Source organism: Canis lupus, chromosome 6 (genome assembly GCF_011100685.1).
Source record: "Canis lupus familiaris isolate Mischka breed German Shepherd chromosome 6, alternate assembly UU_Cfam_GSD_1.0, whole genome shotgun sequence".
Lineage (NCBI taxonomy): Eukaryota > Metazoa > Chordata > Mammalia > Carnivora > Canidae > Canis > Canis lupus.
Window position 1 is genome coordinate 738,973 of NC_049227.1, and position 21,475 is coordinate 760,447.

General features: G+C 42.0%; 1 protein-coding gene and 1 pseudogene across 3 annotated transcripts in view; both read left to right on the forward strand.

The window, feature by feature from the left end:
• CRCP (CGRP receptor component) overlaps positions 1-17,083 on the forward strand; it is a 35,592-nt gene extending 18,509 nt beyond the window's left edge. For all 3 annotated transcript variants that reach the window (XM_038538991.1, XM_038538992.1, XM_038538993.1), the window contains exons 5-6: positions 11,428-11,485; positions 16,790-17,083. In XM_038538991.1, coding sequence (XP_038394919.1) covers positions 11,428-11,485; positions 16,790-16,936 — 205 coding nt within the window. In that variant the 3' untranslated portion in view covers positions 16,937-17,083. The remainder of the gene's footprint in view (positions 1-11,427; positions 11,486-16,789) is intronic.
• LOC102153077 lies at positions 6,220-11,414 on the forward strand (annotated as a pseudogene).
• Positions 17,084-21,475: the final 4,392 nt, after the last annotated feature.

Genomic DNA, 21,475 nt, shown 5'->3' on the forward strand with positions numbered 1-21,475 from the left:
CTGGCTTCAGGAAGCTGTATACAAGCTGCTCTAGGAACATGTGTACAGCTGCCTAGCACTGGTATATACTGTGCTATGGTCTAAATTGACCAAAATTTCATTTCAGTTTACCTTCTAAGCCTTTCCCAGGAAGTTGCAAGCTTTTAAGAGGCTCCAGAATTCCAGAATAGTTACATCAGACAGATTCCATCAGTGCAGATATCATCTGGATAGACAGGCAGATTCCTGGCGCTTCCTATTTTACCACTTTTCCAGAATCATCTCTGTTCTTTTTCTTTTTTAAAGAAATTAAGACTATATTTTAGATCACTTTTAGGTTAACAGCAAAATTAAGGGGAAGATATAGACATTTCCCATATCCCCCTCCATCAGATGCACAGCCTCCACTTTATTAACATCCCCCCATCAGATTGGTAAATATGTTGCAGTCAGTGAACCTCCATTGACATATCATTATCACCCAAAGTCCATAGTTTACATTGTGGTTCACTCTTAGCATTATACATTCTCTGGATTTGGAAGAATGTATAATAACATGTATATCCACTTGTTGCAGTATCACAAGAGTGTTTTCACTGACCTGCAAATCCAATCCTCTGTGCTCCACCTCTTCATCCTTCCCTCCCACATACAACCCCTGGCAACCATTTATCTTTTTACCTCTCCATATTGCCTTCTTCAGAATGTCTTGTAGTTGGAATCATAGGGTATGTAGTCATTTTCAGATTATCTTCTTTCACTTAGTAATATGCATTTTAAGCCTCCTCCATGTCTTTTTATGGTTTCATAGCTCATTTCTTTTTAGCACTAAAGAATATTCCATTGTCTGAACATACCATAGCTTGTCCATTATCCACGAAAGAACATCTTGGTGGTTCCAAGTTTGGGCAGTTACCAGAAAAACCTAATTTAACCATCTGTGCTCAGAAATTTTTTTTTTTTTTTTTTTTTTTTTTTTTTTTTGGTCATTGTAAGTTTTCAGTTCCTTTGGGTAAATACCAATAAGTACAGAAGCTGGATCACATGGTAAGAGTATGTCTAGTTTTCTAAGATACCATCAGACAGCCTTCTAAAATGGCTGTATCATTTTGCATCCCTCCCATCAATGAATGAGTCTCTGTTGGCTTTAGTCCTCACCAGCATTTGGTGATGTTACTGTTCTGGATTTTGGCCATTCTAATAAATATATAATGGTATCTTGTTTTAATTTGCATTTTCCTAATAAAATATAATGTTGAGCTCCTTTTCACATGCTTCTTTGCCATCCATATATATTTCATTTTAAGATTTTATTAGAGAGAGAGAGCGTGTGTACAGTTGGGGGGGATGGGCAGAGGGATAGGCAGACTCCCCAGTGAGTGGAAAGCCTTATGTGGGGCTGGATCCCAGGACCCTGAACTGAGCCAAACACAGAAACTTAACCAACTGAGCCCCCCAAGTGCCCCTATGTATCTCCTTTGATGAGGTGTTCATTCAGATCTTTTGGCCATTTTTAATTGAGTTGTTTTCTTACTGTTTTAAGAATTTACTGTATATTTTGGAAAAGTCCTTTATCCTGTGCCTTTCATAAATATATTCTCCCAGTCTGTGGTTTGTTTTCTCATTTTCTTGATGTTGTGTTTCACAGAGCAGATGTTTTTAATTTTAATGAAGTCCAGTTTTATCAGCTGTTTCTTTCATGGATTGCGCCTTTGGTAGTGTAGTTGGAAAGTCATCACCAAACTCAAGATCACCTAGGCTTTCTCCTGTATTATCTTCTAGGAATTTTTATAGTTTTGCATTTTACATTTGGGTCTAGTTGTCTAGGCAGTTGTCTAGGTGGTGGAGAGGCAGAGTCCTGGTTTTTCCCACACTGCCATTTTCCCTGAATCCTCTCTCTTCATTTTTCTCTTTTTCCTCCCCCCTCTTTGTTGTTCAAACGATAATTTTTATTGATCTCTCTGTAAATTCACAGACTCTTTTGTCTGTCATCTTCATTTTGTTAATAAGCCCAGCCAGTGAATTTATTTCATACATTATGATTTTTAGTTCTAAAACTTCCATTTATTATTTATAATTTCTGCCTCTTTCCTGAGAACATCAATTATTCCACCCATTTCAAGAATATTGTTATAATAGCTACTTTAAAATCTTTGATAATTCTAACATATGGGTTATTGTAGGTTTGGTATTTTTTCCTTTGAGAATGAGTTGTATATTCTTTCTTTCCATTGAGGTAATTTTAAATTATGTCCTGGACCTTTTGAATATTATAGTGTTTAGACTCTGGATCCTGTTAAAAGTCTCTGCTTATTTTGTTGTTTATTTTAGCAGTCAACCCAGTTAGGTTCACACCTCAAGTCTCTTGCCTTCCATGGGCAAGGATTTTAATGTCAGTGTAGTTTTTAAAACTTTTGATCTGCTGCTTTGGATGTTTTTTGCAAATGAGACTGGAGTGGTGGTTTGACATGATTTTTGTTGTTTTGGGACTGTTCTGCACATGAATGGCTCAAGCTGAATCTGGGGTTTGTGCTGATTTATGCTCAGATGTAGGAGAATCCCCCTTCTCTAGCTCACTTCTCTGAGATGGCCCCCAAACTCTGACCCACTTGAGCCTCCCCTGTTGGTTCTTTGGCCACAAGTACCAGATTTCTCTCAAAGATTTATTTATTTATTTATTTTTAAATCAACACTGATTTCTGTTCTTTTTTTTTTTTTTTTTTTTTTATTTATTTATGATAGTCACAGAGAGAGAGAATGGCAGAGACACAGGCAGAGGGAGAAGCAGGCTCCATGCACCGGGAGCCCGACGTGGGATTCGATCCCGGGTCTCCAGGATTGCGCCCTGGGCCAAAGGCAGGTGCCAAACTGCTGCGCCACCCAGGGATCCCTCTCTCAAAGATTTAGTTGGCCACATGTACAGTTGTTATTGGTACCACCCTTGGGGCAAAGCAAGGAGAGGTAAAGAGCAAAGGGGAAAAAGGATATTACTTGGCACTCTGGACGACCAAGATTCTCTTTGTAGCTACACTTGCTGATAGGGGCTCCCTAGGGAGCTGCCATTGAGCTGCAAATTTCATCCAGATTTCCGGGTCTCAGGGGCCCCTTTCCCCAATCTTCTGGCTGGAAAGATGGGATTTCTCTTGGAGTTTTAGCTGCTTGTTGGAGCTACTGCCATAGCTCTCCTGTGGCATGAGAATCAGTGCTGTGAGAGAAAAGAGAAAGCAAACATCTATCCCCCACACTAACTAGTTCTTCAAGTTTTATTTTAATTTCCAGTCCACCTACCTTTGTATACTTTTAACAGTTCTCAGGTTATTCCTTTTGTATTTAGTCCTGGGGGCTTTTTGTTGTTATAATAAGCAGAAAGATTGGCTTTTAGGGATCTATTTCTTATCTACAAGACAAGTCCTGATAGTTTTTTAAGGCCTCTTCTCACTATGTGTCTGGTCTGGTGTATTGCTTCCCATCCCAACATCTTTTCTTGTACACATTTACCCCTGGCTACCATTCGAGAAACTCAAAAATGGAGCATCTGGCTGGCTCAGTCAGTAGAGCATGAGGTTCTTGATTTTGGGGTCATTTGGAGAGCAGACCCCATGTTGGGCATAGAGTTTAAATTTAAAAAGAAGAAAGGAAGAGGGATCCCTGGGTGGCGCAGCGGTTTGGCGCCTGCCTTTGGCCCAGGGCGCGATCCTGGAGACCCGGGATCGAATCCCACATCGGGCTCCTGGTGCATGGAGCCTGCTTCTCCCTCTGCCTGTGTCTCTGCCTCTCTCTCTCTCTCTCTCTCTCTCTGTGACTATCATAAATAAAAAATTAAAAAAAAATCTTTAAAAAAAAAAAAAAAAGAAACCCACAAATGAGAATTTTCTTGCAAGCCTATTCATGATTGGCCATAATCTATGTAAATTTAAACCAGATTGTAATATTCGGAGAAGTTTCTTTTTTCCATGTGTGATTCTAAAGTTGAGGATTTGTAAATTCCTTTGTGACTTGTTGGTGCCTATTTTTCATTAACTGGTTGACTTCTAGGACAGATCTGTGCCAGGGTTTTTACGTAGGTTAGTGACTGCAAGAAGCAAAAGCTGCAGGCAGTCGTGTTCTACAGACAACCAGTAGAGGGGGCTGGCAGGCTGCTTTTTCTGTAGATGGGGCCTGGCTCCTCCTCTGAGGCAGAGCCATTGTAGCTCATTGACTTTCATTGGCCTCAGTACCTATGATCCAGGGGCTGCTTACCATTATACCAGACCTGGACCATCTTTGTGCTAGCCAGTGTGATATAAGACAGGAATATATATAATATAAATAAACATATATATAAATATATATGAATAAACATTTATATCAGAAACTGCTGAAGTGCTCATTAATCCTTATATCTGCATATCCCCAAGAGAGTTTTTCTCTACCATCCTCTCAGGAAGAGGAGATTCAAGATAATAGCCCTTAAAGGGTCTAGTTCTCATGGTACAAACTGGAACTCTATTATAATTTGCTTAAGTACCTCCACTGCTAGAATCCTTGAGGGTATAATAGAAACCATGTTTTAGGGATCCCTGGGTGGCGCAGCGGTTTGGTGCCTGCCTTTGGCCCAGGGCGTGATCCTGGAGACCCGGGATCGAATCCCACGTCAGGCTCCCGGTGCATGGAGCCTGCTTCTCCCTCTGCCTGTGTCTCTGCCTCTCTCTCTCTGTGTGTGACTATCATAAATAAATTAAAAAAAAAAAACAAATAGAAACCATGTTTTATTTTACTCCATAGCTTTATTCAGCAAAATGGTAGTGTTGAAACTCAACTCGAAGTCACTTTAACACTAAGTCCTATGTTAATTTTCTATAGTCTATTATATTTTTCTATAGTTCATTTTCTCAAAGCATTTGATTCTTTAATCATTTTTGCTTGAAGCATTTAGTTCTTAAGAACTGCAGTCTGTCTTACAGCCCCAGGTCTTATCCTGATACCTGTTCCCTAAGATGTGCAGACAGCTATGTCTGCCAGAATAGAAGGACTTGTCTTTGAGACCCAGCTTAGGTAGGTTTGTAAATAACTTTGAGTCCTAAAGGGACTCTTCTGTACACAGATTACTCTTGGGGTTTGGCATCATATTTGGGATATATACTTCTAGGGCCAGCAAAGCCCAGAGGAAATGGATGAGTTGTCAGATTTCACGAGTATCTGGATTATGGGTAGTCTCTCTGCTCTGGGAGCATGGACTCCTGCCCCAGGTCTCCCCAGTGTTCTGCAGTTGTCTCTTCTTTGCACTTTTCTTGAAAGTCAGTCCTGCCCTAGCTCTTTCTTTGACTTATCCTCCATCTTTGTCTGTTTGAGAGATACAAAGATGAATACAGTATAAGTGCTATGGTAGGAGGGACATGGTAGAGAGACACTAAAGTGTTGGAATTTGAGTATATTATTTTGTCTCTGGGAGGTGACACTGGGTTTTAATACAAAGGAAGAGTCAGCCAGGTGCAGGTCAGTTAGTTCTTCAAGCAGAAAGAACATGATGTGCAAAGGCACAGAATCAAGACGTAGTCTGATGCTTTTCTGTGCAATGTTTAGTTTCATTTAATCGGGATATGAGTGCTTAGGGAAAGCAAAGGCATATGAACCTAGAGGATTGGAAATATCAGATTGGGTTCTGGAGACTAAACTAAGGAATTCAAGTTCATACCAAAATCCTGGTAGAAGATTACAAGCAGGATAATGAGGCAGCCAGATTTTTATCTTTTAAAAGTACTTTATTGGGGATCCCTGGATGGCTCAGCGGTTTAGTGCCTGCCTTTGGCCCAGGGTGTGGTCCTGGAGTTCCGGGATCGAGTCCCACATCAGGCTACCTGCCTGGAGCCTGCTTCTCCCTCTGCCTGTGTCTTTGCCCCTCTCTCTCTCTCTCTCTCTCTCTCTGTGTCTCATGAATAAATTAAAAAATAAAAATAAATAAAAATACTTTATTTCAGGTACCTCTGAGAATAGAGGTCATTGTCCTCTAACCAAGAAAAATTGTGGCTTATAGAAATGGTGAGAAGGGGATGGAGATCTTGAAAGAAATAATCTGGGATGCCTGGGTACCTCAGCAGTTGAGCGCCTGCCTTTGGCCCAGAGTGTGACCCTGGAGTCCCGAGATTGAGTCCCACATCAGGCTGCCTACATGGAGCCTGCTTCTCACCCTGCCTGTGTCTCTGCCCCCCCCCCCCCTCTCTCTCTCTGTGTCTCTCATGAATAAATAAATAACATCTTAAAAGAAAAAAAAAACTAGAAAGAGATGAATGAGATTGAGATGAATCTGAGATTCTCATCAGATAAGAGAATCATTAAAGAATGCTGTGTAGAAGCCATAAAGGTAGATAGTCTTAAGGAGAGAATGATCAACAATGTCAGATATCACAGAGACAGGTAAAAGAAGACAGGGAAGCATCCACTAGAGTTGTCTGTGTGGAGGCATAGAGCCCTTTGGCAAGAACAGTTTTAGTGATCAGTTGGGGCACGAGCTAAAGTGTAATGAGTTGAAAAATGAAAAGGATGAAAGGGACAATAAAGGGACAATAAAAACAGGCTTAGTTATGAAGTGAGGGGAATGTGTTTAACCTGCAGACCCTCAAACCAGAGCCTGCAGTCAGCGTGGGTCTGTGATTTTGCTCCTGCAGTGCTCAGCTCCTTGAATGTAGGAGCAGAGAACTTGCTTGTTTGGTTTGACTCCAAGTCAGCTTTTTCATGGAGCAGCTGTGTTTTTGTTGCTAGTCGACTTACAAGATCCTTTTGTGTAACTATAGGAACATTTCCAGCAGTTCAGAACCTAGCTTGATAATGACCGGTCGATGAACTGGATTCCATTGCTTTGATTGATTTGAGCAGAGATGCTCATTTATTTAGCTCTACTTTTTCATTTCTGCTTAACTGAGAAAATTATCCAAAATGAACTTTTTCCTTTCAGATCCCTTCAAATATGCTTTCTCCCCCACATTGCTGTGGCCTCTGTGGAATATGAGCCCCTTTGCTGAAACTTTGGACTTTTGTTTTTCTGAGGGTCTTTTTCCCTTTCTTCCCTTCAATTATAGTCTTTCCTCGTGCTTATTTCCTTAGCTGGCAGACATGCTCCAGGGTCCCTCCAGAACCTCCCCTCCTCAGGCTGTAGTTGCTCCTTGCCTTCTCTTTTCCTTCAAGAGATTATTTTGGTCTGTGATGCTGAGAGGAACCAGACCCATAACTACTGTGAACAGCAAAGGTCAGTATCAAACACAGATCTGTCCTGTGCAGCCTTGTGGGAATCCAGTCCACCTTCAGATCTTGTGACTTCTCAGGCTCCTCCTGTACTGATGCTCCCTCCATCTGCCTACTCAGAGCTCTTATTGGAGCTTTGTGCAGCCGTGGGCAGCCCCAGTCGCTACCACGTCAGCTGCTTTTCCTGGCACCTCACTGTATCTTCCCAGGGCCCAGACGTGGCTTTTGGCCCTTTAGAGTCCATAATCCCTATGACTTTGATCCACTTGGTCCCACCTGTCCACCTGGTTCAACAGTGCTGGTGGAAGGCAAGTATTTTGCAGGTAGGAGATTCAGAGCTGGGGCCGCTGCTGGCAGCATTCCTCCTCCACGTCCAGGATTCCTTCCCAGTGCTGCTCAGCTTGGAGCCTCACAGGGAGCCAGTGTCCTCAGAACTCAGTGAAAGGGAAACCTCTTCGTGGGTGGCTTAGATGGTGACTCCAGCATCTGGTGAGGAGGTAGGCCACCAGTGTGCTGGGAAGGACATCAGTTACCTTTGGCACTATCACAGTTCAGCTGCTTTAGTCCTGTTAGCCTCTCATTTCACTTCAGACACGTGTTGTGGTGTCTTTCCGGTGCTGAAACTTTTGGACACTTTTCAGATTTAATAAGAAACTACATTATAGGGGCACCTGGGTAGCTCAGTCTTTCAAGTATCTACTTCAGGCTTGGTCATGATCTCAGGGTCTTAGGATTGAGTTTTGCACTGGGCTCCCTGCTCAGAGGGGAATCTGCTCCCTCTCCCTCTGCTCCTCCCTCATTCATGCTTGCTCTCTCCCACTCACTCGCTCTCTCAAATAAAAATCTTTTAAAAAAATAGAAACCGTATTACAGTAGCAGAATCTCCCTGAAGCGTTTTGGTGTAGGGGAGGTAGCCATTCATAAAATAAAGTAGACAAAGCAGCCCTAAGGATCTTCCTTAAATTCCTCTGGAATTATACTGTACCATACTGGTCTTTGCTTTTAGTAAGGAAATATCAATTAGGCTTTGAGGGAACTTTCATCTTCCTAAGAATTAAAATTGCCAAAATATCTGGATTGGTCTTTAGTCTCCTTTAAGTCTTTGATTTATAGTATATGTCATAAATGAAACACTTCAGTTGTCTGACTTAGCTTTTCTATCCTTTGCCCCATATCCATCCTCAAACCTTGTCTTCCATTCCCTCCTGCCAGTCCCCATTGAAACAGAGTTGCAGGCCAGAGACCAATCAGACTAATAACCTCCTCCTCTCCTTGGACATCTCCCCTTGTGCTTTTAACTTGTCTTTCACAAGGATCTTCTGAAACTCGTTCTGTGCCCCAAGCACAGACCCCATTACTTCGGCTTTCACACCTGCCTCTTAGACCCTCCTCTCACAGGTTTTTCTCATCAGACATGAACCAAATCTAAATTTGCTTTAATGCCAGAAAAACTGAGGTTCATCCAAACAAAGAATATCAATACAAACTGTACTGAAAACGAGTTTGTTTAAAATCTGGGGCAGTGAGGAGGATGTCTTTCAAAAGCCTGATAACTTTAGAGCCAAATTTCAGAGGGGAATTTTCTGATCAAAATTTGGTTGCCATTTGTTGTCAACCTGCCTGCCACAGCCATTCATGGCTCCCAAGAATTCCTAAGCTGGGTTAATGGAGTCATATTGTGAATGCCTCACTTCCAAATGACTTGAGTCCAGTGAAATCTCATTAGAGTTAAGAATGTTTGGAGATCCTTAATACCTTCATTTTTGTTTTCAGAAATTGGGTTTTATTTTATGTTATAATTTCAGTTCATCTAAATGTGTACATGTGATGTTTGGTTATACCATTGATTATTATAGAGATTCTCTGTTGTATGTTTCTCTTTGCACTGTGGCACACTTTTTTTTTTTTTTTTTTTTTGGTGACACACTTTGCTGATTAATTTTTTAATTCTCAAAATGTAGAATAAAGATTGTTTTGAAAATTTTAAAAAAGTGGTAACACTGCATTACCAAAGGGGAAAAAAAGATTATTTTCTCTACAGTTAATCCTCAGTCCCCACAGTCCAGTTGTGACCATCACTGTTGTTCCACCAAACTATTGCACAGGCCACCACCAGTGCCCTCTTTGTTGGCAGATCTGGTTACTTCTATACTGTCAGTCTGCTTTCCCCTCTTCAGCATGTGATGTTGTTGCTCCTGCCCTTTTCCCAGAGCTTTTCCTCCCTTGGTTTCCCTAACATCACTCTCTCAGGTTTTCTTTGCCTCTCTTTCCTCCTCCTTTGCCACCTTCTCTCCCAGACCCTTAACTGGAGATGTTTTATGGTGCCCTGTCTTGTGTCTCCACTTACTCTGTAGTTGGTCTCTGGACTGTGATATCCACTCCCATGGTTTTGTATCACTCCTTGCTAGTACATCCAGCTCTGGTCTTTTTCTTTAGTTCTAGACCACACTAGAACTAGAACTAGACGAATGGCTGAACAGAGACCTCTTCATTGTTCCAAAAGCACCACAAACTCCTCAGATTTCAAGTAATAGATTTTTCCCAAACAAACTAAAAACCTGACACTAAACCCTGACTCTTCTCTTCTCTCTTTCCCCACCCAACCAAGGCTGTTGTCAGGTCCTGTTACCTATACCTGAGGTTGACCTTTCACATGTCCAGCCTCTCATTGCCAGCCCTGCTGCTACCCAGGTTCACGGCCTTGTTTTTTCTCACCTCAGCATATCACTCCGTTCCTTGGTTACTTTCCAGTGTCCACAGAGTCACATCCAGCCTGTTGTTAGTTGGAGCCCTGTGTGGTCTTGTCCTAAGGACTCAGCTTCATGTCTCACAGCCTTTCATGCAGCCATTTCCTAAAACTCCATAATTTTTGTTCTTGCCGTTTACTTATGCTGTTCCTGCCCTGACTGTCCATTGCTCCCATTGTTTTGTCTAGAAAACTCTTCAGGGCCCAGTGCAAAGGTTTCCTCCTCAGTGAAGTCATCTTCGAGTCTAGAGTAAATGTTTGCAGGATTATGAGGAAGGAGTAGAACTTCACTACAAGTGCCTTACTAATGACTTCCATTTATGGAGAAATTGCTGTGACAGTCATCATTTGAATACCGAACACTAGAAGCAGATGGTTAAGAACATGAGCTTTGATGACTGAGTCCCAACTCTCTATTTACTAGCTGTGTAACCCTTGGACAAGTTATTTACCATCTCAGCATCGATTAAGTCAATGTGCTTGCCATATGGGAAGAAGCAATAAATGGTAGCTGCTGGCACTATAAACAGAAAGATGTTCATCCCTCCTTAACCCCCTGATGAGATATTAAGTTCTATTATGATTGCTGTTATACAGATGGCGAGACCGAGGCAGAGGGAGGCTGGCTAATATGCTGTTTCTCCAAAGGCGGCTGTGGGCCTGTGGCTCAGTCATCTGTTTATTTCAGAATGTCTTTAAAGTTCAGTAAATATTTACTGAGTTGATCCGAAAGATGAATCTGGAGCTTCTGGGTCAGATTGAGAGGGAAACTTAGAAATTGTCACCTGCACAGGGGTGGTAAAAGAAAAAAGCTGTTCTTTTTTCTTTTAAGTCCTATATCACCTTCAAGAGTCCACACATTTCAACCACTCCTTTAGAAATGAGCTAGATATTACCTTGTGACAGGTGATAATTATTATCTTCAACAGTTACTTACATGTTTGTTAAAATTTCTTGTATTTGTCTTCTTTCCCCAACTGGCTTGTAAACTTTGTGGGCAGAGGACTGTGCCTTATACTTCTGTGCATTAACCCCTACCCCCCTCTAGTCCTGGTTTTTGTTTCTGATATAACAAGTGAAAATCTGACATTTAATATTAATCTCAAAAAGGAATTCTCTGCCATTTCTAAGTGATACCAACCAACCAAGATTATTTTATTAATCTTTTGGATTAAGAAAATGTTATTTTCTTCATATTTTCCAGATAAAATTGATTAAAACTGCACCTCTTCTATTTGTTACATTTCTTTTAATCCATACATTAGTTGTTTTTTGATTCTAATACACATTTGTACCCTCTCAAGAGTCTCTGATGTGGGCTCTTCAATTCTCATTCTCCCTTTTACAGTTGAAGAAACTGAGGGCCACTTTCCAAGCAGTTTTCCCATTTGTTATCTGACACCGTGTTCTCTGAACAGCTTGGTCAAGACTCAAGATTCTGAAGGGAATAAGAGTTTTAAATGCTTTGTACTTTCATTTGACAGAGCTGAGAAGCTTCAGCTGCTGAATCACAGGCCTATGACTGCTGTTGAGATCCAGCTGGTGAGTGAAGGAGGCCCGAATATGAGGGGAGTGGTTTCTGAGTCTGAAAGGGAGAAAGGGTGATGAAGGCTGGAACTGCCATTTCCTGAAAAGACTGCCCGCCTGCCCCATTTTATAAGTGAAAGGAGACCTCACCAATTGGATCCTAGTTAGTATGGACTTAATGAAAGTAGACTGGGGAAATTTTGTTCCTTCCTTAGGGTTTGGGCCTGCATCGCAGCACTCTTTGTCTCCCCTGATGTCCCACCCTATCCTGGTCATTGCTTTCCTGTAGGGGTTATTGCCAACCAGATGTTGCAGAAAAACAAGAGACTCACCATGACTCTGGCAGAATTTCTCCTCCCTGACTCCCACCCTTCAACCCTATTCTTCCTGTTTCTGTTCTTAGTTCACAGAGCACAAGTGTACTTCCCCACATGCTCTTTCTGTCAGCCTCCTGGCCCAGTCTCTCAAGCCAGAAACCTGGAAGTCATTCTCTTCTTTGATCTCACATGCACTTAGTCCCCAGGTTCTGTTGCTTGTGTCTTCCCCTGTTCTCTCTCCTCTCCCTGTCACACTGTGTTAATTTCTGTCTTTTCTCAGTGCAGCTCTCGTGGTTGTCCTCTCATCATCCCTGCCTCAGGCTGGCCCCTACAGTCCACCTTCTGCACCGCTGTCAGAGTTCACTTTCTCAGACCACAAACTTGATCATCTTGTTTCCCTGCGTATGACCATTCAGTGGATCCTCATCACTTGCACAGTCTACACAGCAGTCACAGTATAAAGCTTTAGAATTGTGCAAGACAGCCAGAGTAAAAGCTATACATGGTCTAAGGAGAATGTGAAGCTGAGGCCCAGTGAGAAAATCTGTGTGGTTACTGTGTTGGTGTCCTGGGAACACCGTGAAGCTCTAAATACCAGGCAGGCCATTTAATTGTCGGTAAAAAAAAAAAAAACTGATTAGAGAATTAACAAAATGAGAAAAAAGGAGTTTGCAAAGTCAGTTTTAGAAGTACTTATCCTTTGTCAAATTTCTCTCAGAAAGTGTGGAAGAAAGCAGCCAAAAATACCTATGATGTTTAGAGTTTCTTTAAAAAGAACCTTTGTAAAAGGTTCATGGAGGGACGTCTGGGTGGCTCAGTGGTTGAGCATCTACCTTCGGCTCAGGTCATGATCCTGGAATTCCGGGATCAAGTCCCGCATCAAGCTCCCCACAGGGAGCCTGCCTCTCCCTCTGTCTGTGTCTCTGCCTCTCTATCTCTCTCATGAATAAATAAATAAAAACCTTAAAAAATAATAATAAATAAATAAAAGGGTCATGGGGCATTTAATTTTCGACTAAGACTTTTATTGTCCTCCTAATGTTTTCCTGTCCTTCAAAATGCCCCCAAAATTAAATTAGAAAAATTCCGGGATCCCTGGGTGGCGCAGCGGTTTGGCGCCTGCCTTTGGCCCAGGGCGCGATCCTGGAGACCCGGGATCGAGTCCCACGTCGGGCTCCCGGTGCATGGAGCCTGCTTCTCCCTCTGCCTGTGTCTCTGCCTCTCTCTCTATCTGTGTGTGACTATCATAAATAAATAAAAATTAAAAAAAAATAAATAAATAAATTAGAAAAATTCCTTCCATAAAGGGTGACTTTCTGGGGGAACTGGCCTTTAGGGTAAATAGAGATTCCTTTTTTTTTTTTTGTATCCTTACTCTGATGCATTCAACTGTGCAGGAGATTCATCTTAGAACAGAAAAAAAAAAACAAATCAGCAAGAAACTAATCCATGTCCCTCTGGGTTAAAAATCACATGTTAGCTCCTCCAACTTTAATCAGCAACATATGTTATTCATGGCTTAATGACAGATGGAGAGAGGAGATGAAGATTAGCATGATCTCATCCCAGAGCCTGTAGAAAGCTCTATCATTATTTGGTATGATTAGCTGCTATTAAGAGTGCCTGCTCTATGCCATGGGCTTCGTAGGTGTCACCTTTAATGCCCTCACCATAGTCTTGGCTAGTGAGTGGCAAATTGGGTCTGTCTGACTTAGCACCTTACTTTCTCCTCCAAGCCATGTGCTTTTGCATAGTAAGAAGAAAGAAGTGTGTGGCATCCCCTCAGACTGTCCTTTCCTTTCTCCTTTTCACAGGTAGGTAGGTAGTAGGTCTTGATAAATACGGTATGTTGTTTCTCAGCAGTTGGACCATGTTATAGTCAGATTTTCCCCAGCCTGGGATTTGGCTACAAAGGATAGCAAATCCCAGTGACAATATCTCTTCTCATAAGAGAGGGATCAGAAATGAGGTTTTCACAAAGGGTGTGAAGTACAGAAGACTTGAGAATATCCTTGCATTAACCTTACGGCCATTATTCTCCCTGTGTCCAAAGTATTTCCAGCATCCAGCATTTGTATTCAGTTTTGGGGGGTAAAGCTACTTTTGGTTACACCTCAGCCATGGTTTGTGGTAAGCCTCAGATCCACAGGAGCCTGCCCCCCACTTCTGTGATTCTGTCCCCGTCCTGCCACTGTCCTCAACAGTACTGCCATATACGCCTGTTGGAAGTTAGTGATTATAAATGTCTTAGATTGTATCGTCTTATGGCTTACAAAACACTGTAATATGTGTTCTTATTTGGTCCTTAACTGTGGATGTTACATTCATTTTACATTAGAGAAAAGTGAAATTTACAGAGGTTAAGTGAACTGTTCTGGGTCAGATAGCTAGAAGTGTCCATAGTTATTAGGTTCAAGTTGTTTTGGTAATGTAGGAAGTTGGCCTTGGCAGCTCAGAATGAGAGACACCATTTTTGGAGTATAGCAGCCCCATTTGACAGTTCCTAGGAATTGATACGGTCTTTGTATATGATAAAAATTTAGCGTTGACTCATCTGCAAATACTTTGGATTTTTACATCTCATTCACCCTTCTGTTCCGAACAACTTGAAACCTTGGGTGTTTGAGAACGTTGAGGTGGTGCTTTGTGTCTCTTTGGGCTCAGTTTCTTCTGTGTTGGGAAGAAAAGGTGAGGAGTAATACAGTTAGTATCATTTTATCTTAGAGACCCAAGAGGTATTAGTGAGTTTTTGGTTTCTGAGTTTCTTTTTTGTATAAATGTGTTTTCATTTTGCTTAATGAGGTTTAGGTTTTTTTTCCTGTGACTGGGAATCTTGGTTTGAAAAGGAAAGTTTCTGTTCTTCGGCCCTATTGCCTATCAGCTGACGCCTGATCATCATTGCATCTGCCACACGCAGTGATCAGGATGCAAGAAGGTGGTCTGTTCAAGTCTTCTCTATTTGGTTTTCTAAAAATGAGGCCTCTGAGAAGTCCTATAACTCTAGTCTGCCTCTCTGAGAGAGGAAAGGATAGAGGCATGGTGTTCTAGAAAGAGCTGGAATCCAAAGGCAAAGACCTTTCCCTACTTGCTGTAAGACCCAGATCAGGTTTTCTTTACAATGCTGAGCCTACACTTACTCATCTATAAATTGTCCTGACTTCCACATGCTTGAGAAGCTCTGGTGGCAGTGATTCTGGGAAAGCCCCTGCACAAATACTGGTGGGAAGTTGTCAGTGTTCTAAGACTAGTCTAAATCTCCTTTCCTGCTTCCCCTGAGTCAGGAAGCAGTTCATAATCAACTGCACATGGCAATTTATAAATTTGGAGACATTCCTTTCTCAAATGGAGATCATCTTTTCTTAGGGTTAAATAATCAAATTGGATATACCCCTTTCCAACTCCTTCATATTTTGGAGACAGTCTCTGTTAGATTACTTCCTTTTACACACTGTAATTTTGCATGTCTGGTTTTATTTATTTATTTTTTTAAGATTTTATTTATTTATTAGAGAGAGAGAGAGGCAGAGACATAGGCAGAGGGAGAAGCAGGTTCCTTGCAGGGAGCCCGATGTGGGACTCAATCCCGTGACTCCAGGATCATGCCCTGGGCCAAAGGCAGATGCTCAACCACTGAGCCACCCAGGCGTCCCAGCATGTCTGGTTTTAAAAATGGGTTTTTGAGGATTATTTCTTGTTCAGTAGAGGTTATACTTTATGGAGCTTTTGAATCTTTAGGAAATGGTCGTTTTATTTCACAGCATGATGAGAAGTAGCCCCGTTGGTTCACTCAGGGTCTTCTCCACCCTAGAACACTCAGGATGATTCTCTGGTTGTAGAAACATTTTTGTACCCTAGATGAATGAAGAGACTGATGTTTTCCCAGGAGTTCGTGATGTGATCTTAGACACATCACCTGACTTGATGAGCTTCTGTAAAGGGAGGCGGTCAGACCAAAACCCTCTTCAGGGTTTGAAGTCTAGCCTGTTATCCTGTTTTATTTAAATCTGCTGGGATTTCTTTCTGGAACTCCTCTTGGTTCTAGTCACCAGATCTCAGAGGTTGCTGTGGGAAATACCACAGAACAGAACCCTGGACACCTTTAGCTGTTTATGATAGGTGGCTGGTGCCCCTAAGTGAACATGGGTAAGTAATTTGACTGCCTGTGTATTGCTCTTAAAAACATTGTTGACTATATTTGTATTCATTAATATATTCGAGAACTAGAGGTACAGCTAAGAAAACTGGCTCATAATTGTGGATTATCAGTGTGTAGATTTCCAGGACACATCAAACTGGGCTTTAAGTGGATCTAATTTAGTGAGGCAGCAGGGGATTGTTTCCCAGCCATCACTCTTGCTTCACATTCCTAGGAGGTGATCAAGGCCACATGGTGTGTGTTTGATTGTAGGTGTCAGTGTTGGGCAGGCCCAACTTGAGGTGCTCGTTCTGTCTTTTGCCAGGATTGTTGTGAGGGCTAAAAGAAATAACAGATAGGAAGTGCTATGTGCACTCGGACATGTGAGCTCCCTAAAGAGCTGTTAGTGGCAGTGGGAGTGGGGATGAGAAAAAAAAAAATTTGGCACACAGTGGGCAATTGTCAGATGGGTTGTTGATATAGTTTATAAGTTACAGTTGTGTTTGTTGTGAACTACAAAAGTATATAAAATGCTATTTCACTCCCCAGAAGTGAGTTTTCTTTGCATACAAAGCATATTCAAGTGTGCATGTGGATGGGTATAGAACCATTAAGGTTTTCTATTTCTTTGAAGAAAAATGCTAACCTGCAACTTGCTTTTTGCCCTGGCCCATTTGGAACAGTTGCATAGGAATTGGAGCTGGCTTCTCCCTCCCTCGGAGCCAGGGTGGAGAGAACACAGAGACCTGAGGAGGCTCTGGAGCCAGCGTGCCAGAGGCCAGTGGACTAGAAACAGCATGGGTGGGGAGGGCAGCCTGGACACCGCCTGTTGGCTCATCTGTAACCCTTGGAGGTTTTCTTCTGCAGATGGTTGAAGAGAGTGAAGAACGGCTCACAGAGGAGCAAATCGAAGCCCTCCTCCATACCGTCACGAGCATTCTGCCTGCGGGGCCAGAGGCTGAACAGAAGAAAAACATGAATGACATGACAGTGGATGAAGAGGACCCAGCATAGAAGAGCACAGCCAGCCAGCTGCCTCATGAAGCTGAAAAGCCCAGCAGCCATTTCCCAGACATCCAGAGGATTTTTCATTTGGTTTTACCCTTTATCCCAATGATTTCATGGTTGGTCAGATAAAACACAAAAATAAGCTAAGAAGAAGTACATGTGCCTCTGGGAGATAAAACCTGGTGAAGACAGGCTGTCAGGGCAGAGAGGAGGACAGAGTCAAAGAGGACAATGTGCAACCCTCTGTGGTAAAAATACTTCTGTGGCCTTTGCCATAGTTGTGGGCAGGGCCCTGTGCACAGCTGGTAAAATGCTTGCGTTGCCTTTGATTGGCTATGTCCTAATTAGTTTCATCTGCTTCCCTAGGAGCTTCCCAAGCAGGGGCACTGAGCATTGTTGGGGTGAGAGCTGAGTTAGAAGAATCCAGTTAGATGGCCTGAAACTCCCAGAGCAGCAAAAAGTTGCTCTAGGTTAGAATGAGCCACTGAACTTGGCTCACCTTAGAGGAATCTTTTCCTCCAGCACATCAAAGATAAGAGAAGACTGGCCTGTCCAGCCTTCCTCAGGTCTGAAGGCTCTTTTCCTCTCTTGGCACGGGTATTGTTTCCCAGCTCACTATTTATTCTTCAGTGTTAGGGCACCAGCCCATTCTAGTTGAAAAACCACTGCTGACTGACTGAGTGACAGTGACAAAGAAGTTCAGCGTTGGCTGCCTTACTCACCACCGACAAGAGCCCTGGGTACACACTGCCTCTTGAGGCCAGGTGAGCCTCACTTGCACAGTGGACAGATTGCATCTTTTGAAAGGGCACAGATAGGGACAGAATATGAAGAACTAGAGGTTGACTAATAAGAATTTGAATTTGTTGGCTATTGCAAGGTTGCATCAGTTTTTCAATTTAAAATATTAGGATAGGGGGGATCCCTGGGTGGCTCAGTGGTTTCACGCCTGCCTTTGGCCCAGGGTGCAATCCTGAAGTCCTGGGATTGAGTCCCATGTCGGGCTCCCTGCATGGAGCCTGCTTCTCCCTCCTCCTGTGTCTCTGCCTCTCTCTCTCTCTCTCTCTCTCTCTCTCTCTCTCTCTCTCTGTATATCATAAATAAATAAAAATAAATCTTTTTAAAAAAATAAATAAATAAGTAAAATATTAGGCTAATGATCATGTGAAGAGTTTGTTGATATTGAGGTTTTGGAGAGTTCAGTAGCTCCAGACATGTGGTTGCCTTAGGTCCTAGGAGTATTGCTGAAAGCAAATTTCCCACATTTGCCCTGCTCCCCATTTGGGGAAGAAAATACAGACATTAACTTTCCAAATCGGTACTCATTTTGTTGTGAGATTACATACTTTCAGTGCTGCTATTAATTGGATTATTTCCCACCCCCTTGCAATTCCCAGATTATTTCAACCTCCCCACTACCCCTGCCAATTGCAGTTAGGTCATTCTTAACCTTATCATTTGAGGATCAGGCAAAACTGGAATTTGCAGGGCATTTGTTTTTAAATCTCTCTTCCGTATTGGGAGTTTTACCAAGAACTGCTGATTTGTCAGGACGTCATCTGGGTACCTGTGTCACTGTTTTATTTTAACCTTCAGTGTATTCTGTGCATTTTCTTAATGGATTAATCTAGTTAATAATAAATTGTTTCCAAGTGACCACCAACTTTTGGTATTTTTATAAATCCTTGAAGAGTGGGATGCATGGGTGGCTCAGCATTCGAGCATCTGCCTTTGGCCCAGGGCACAATCCCAGGATCCTGGGTTCGAGTCCTCACAGGGAGCCTGCTTCTCCCTCTGCATATGTTTCTGCCTCTCTCTCTCTGTCTCTCCTGAATAAATAAATAAATATTTTTTAAAAAAATCCTGGAGGACTTTGTTTTGCCATGGATAGAAAGAAATAAAATCTGACTTAAAAGTTAAAATGTGTGGATTATTTATTTTTTTATAGGTTTATTTTTATTTATTTATGATAGACATAGAGAGCGAGAGAGAGAGGCAGAGACACAGGCAGAGGGAGAAGCAGACTCCATGCCAGGAGCCTGATGCGGGACTCAATCCCGGGACTCCAGGATCGCGCCCTGGGCCAAAGGCAGGCGGGAAACCGTTGAGCCACCCAGGGATCCCCGTGTGGATTATTTATTTAAAAAAGAAGTTGAAAAAAAAAATAATAATAATAAAATAAAATAAAATAAAATAAAAAAGAAGTTGAGGGCAGCCCCGGTGGCTCAGTGGTTTAGCACCCCCTTCAGCCCAGGGCTGGCAGGATCCTGGAGACCCGGGATTGAGTCCCACATCAGGCTCCCTGCATGGAGCCTGCTTCTCCCTCTGCCTGTGTCACTGCGCACGCTCTCGCTCTCTCGCTCTCTAGAGCTGTGTCTCCCATGAATAAATAACTTTTTTAAAAAGTTGAATCTATTTAGTGTCATCTATTTTCAATTGCAAGAAAATTTTAAGCTTCTGTATTTGGGACCTTAATTTAACTTCAGTTTCTGATAATGGCAGGTTCTGAAAGACTAAATAACCTTTATAGGAAACAAATAGAATATAATATTGGGAAACTTAACCCATATCACATCTGGGAAGAAGAGCTGGGGAGCCTAGAAATCTTACTTTTCCTTTTTTTTTTTTTTTTTTACTTTTCATTTTATATCCTTCTACGTGGTTTTAGTTCTTGACCATGTGACTATTCTTTAAAAAGAAAAAAAAAGTACATCCATATGCTTGTTCTTGGCCTCTGTGAATGTTACTGAATGTGTACTTGACAGTTGAATTATGTCCCACACAGAGGCTGACATCCATTGTAGTCACTGTAGGAAAGGCAGCTCTGCAGGGACCTGGGGCAGGCATGTGAGGAAGGCAGAGTTTGAGGACTAATGCCAGTGTCTAGCTCAGTGACTGTAGCTGGATATATTTTTAGGTCAACCAGTCTTCCTTTGTTATTCCAGATTTTCCTAAGCTCTCAGTTCACCTTTTTTTCCCAAGCTTTAAATTTTCTTTAGGGGAAAGCCTTAGTTTTTGACACAGGAAGATTTTCTTATCTTTCAAGAAGATACTACGGAGCTCTTTAAAAATTGACCCTTAATTAGAGATTTATCCACATATTTTTCCCTTGCCCCCTTTTGCTTAAATGTTACAGTGTGAGGGAGCCGGGAGGTTCAGTTGCTTAAGCATCAGACTCTTGATTTTGGCTCAGATCATGACCTCAGAGTTGGGAGATCAAGCCCTACATTGGGCTCCGTGTTCAATGGGGAGTCTGTTTGAAATTGTGGCTCTCCCTCTGTCCTTCCCTACACATGCTCGCTCTAAATAAATAAGTAAATAAAATCTTTTTAAAAGTTTACAGTATGACCCACTGCCACCTCAGAAGACTTCCCATTTCTTCAGGACTTGTTCATAAAATGATACCATTTCACTAATTAATCATTGTGTGCCAGCTTTCAAAAGCTTATGCCCTAGTAAGTACATTAATGCTCCAGAATAATATTTGCTAAATCATTTTCTCCCCTGAAGTGAATTTAACACGCATGTAAATAGATCGTTTCTTGATAAACTGTAAAACATCACATACTCTGAAAAGAATCATCAACCTTAATTACACAACAATGAATGAGATAAGAGGAAGTAGAACTGCTTAAGATCCTCTGTGTAATTTTTAAATTAAGATACAATTTATGTACCATAAAATTTGCCCTTTTATTGCAAGGTTATACAATCATCACTTCTAATTCCAGAATTTTTTTCATTCCATAAAGAAGCCCCATACCCACTAGCAGTCATTCTTCATTAACATTTCCCCACAGGCCCTTGGCAGCCACTAATCTAGTTTCTACTTTACGTATTTGCCTATTCTGGTCATTTCGTATAAATTGAACCATACAGTATGTGGCCATTTGTATCTGACTTCTTTCATTCAGCATATTTTTAAGGTTCAGATATGTTGTACCTTTGTTTTTTATGGCTGAATAATAGTTCATTGAATAGATATACCACTTTTGTTTATTCATTCATCAGTTGGTGGACATCAGGAGTGTGTTCATAACTGGCTGTTTATAGATATGCTGTTGAGAACATTCATGTACAAAATTTTTGTGACTTACATTCTCCTTTCTCTTGCGTATAAGTGGAGTTGTTACATCATGTGATAATTCTGTTTAGCTGTTTGATGAACTGCCAAACTGTTTTCCATATCCTGTTTCTACCAGCAGTGCATGATGGAATCCAGTCTCTCTCTCCCTCTTATGAATATAGCCATCTTAGTGGTTGTGAAGTGCTATCTCATTGTGGTTTTGCTTCGTAATTCCCTAATGGCTATTAAAGTTGAACATCTTTGCATGTCCTTATTGGCCATTTTTGTATGTTCTTTAAAGAAATGCCTATTGAAATCCTTTGCATTGGGCAGCCGAGGTGGCCTAGCGGTTTAGGGCCACCTTCAGCCCAGGGCCTGATCCTGGAGACCCAGGATCGAGTCCCACATTGGGCTCCCTGCATGGAGCCTGCTTCTCCTGCCTGTGCCTCTGCCTGCCTCTCTGTCTCTCTCTCTCATGA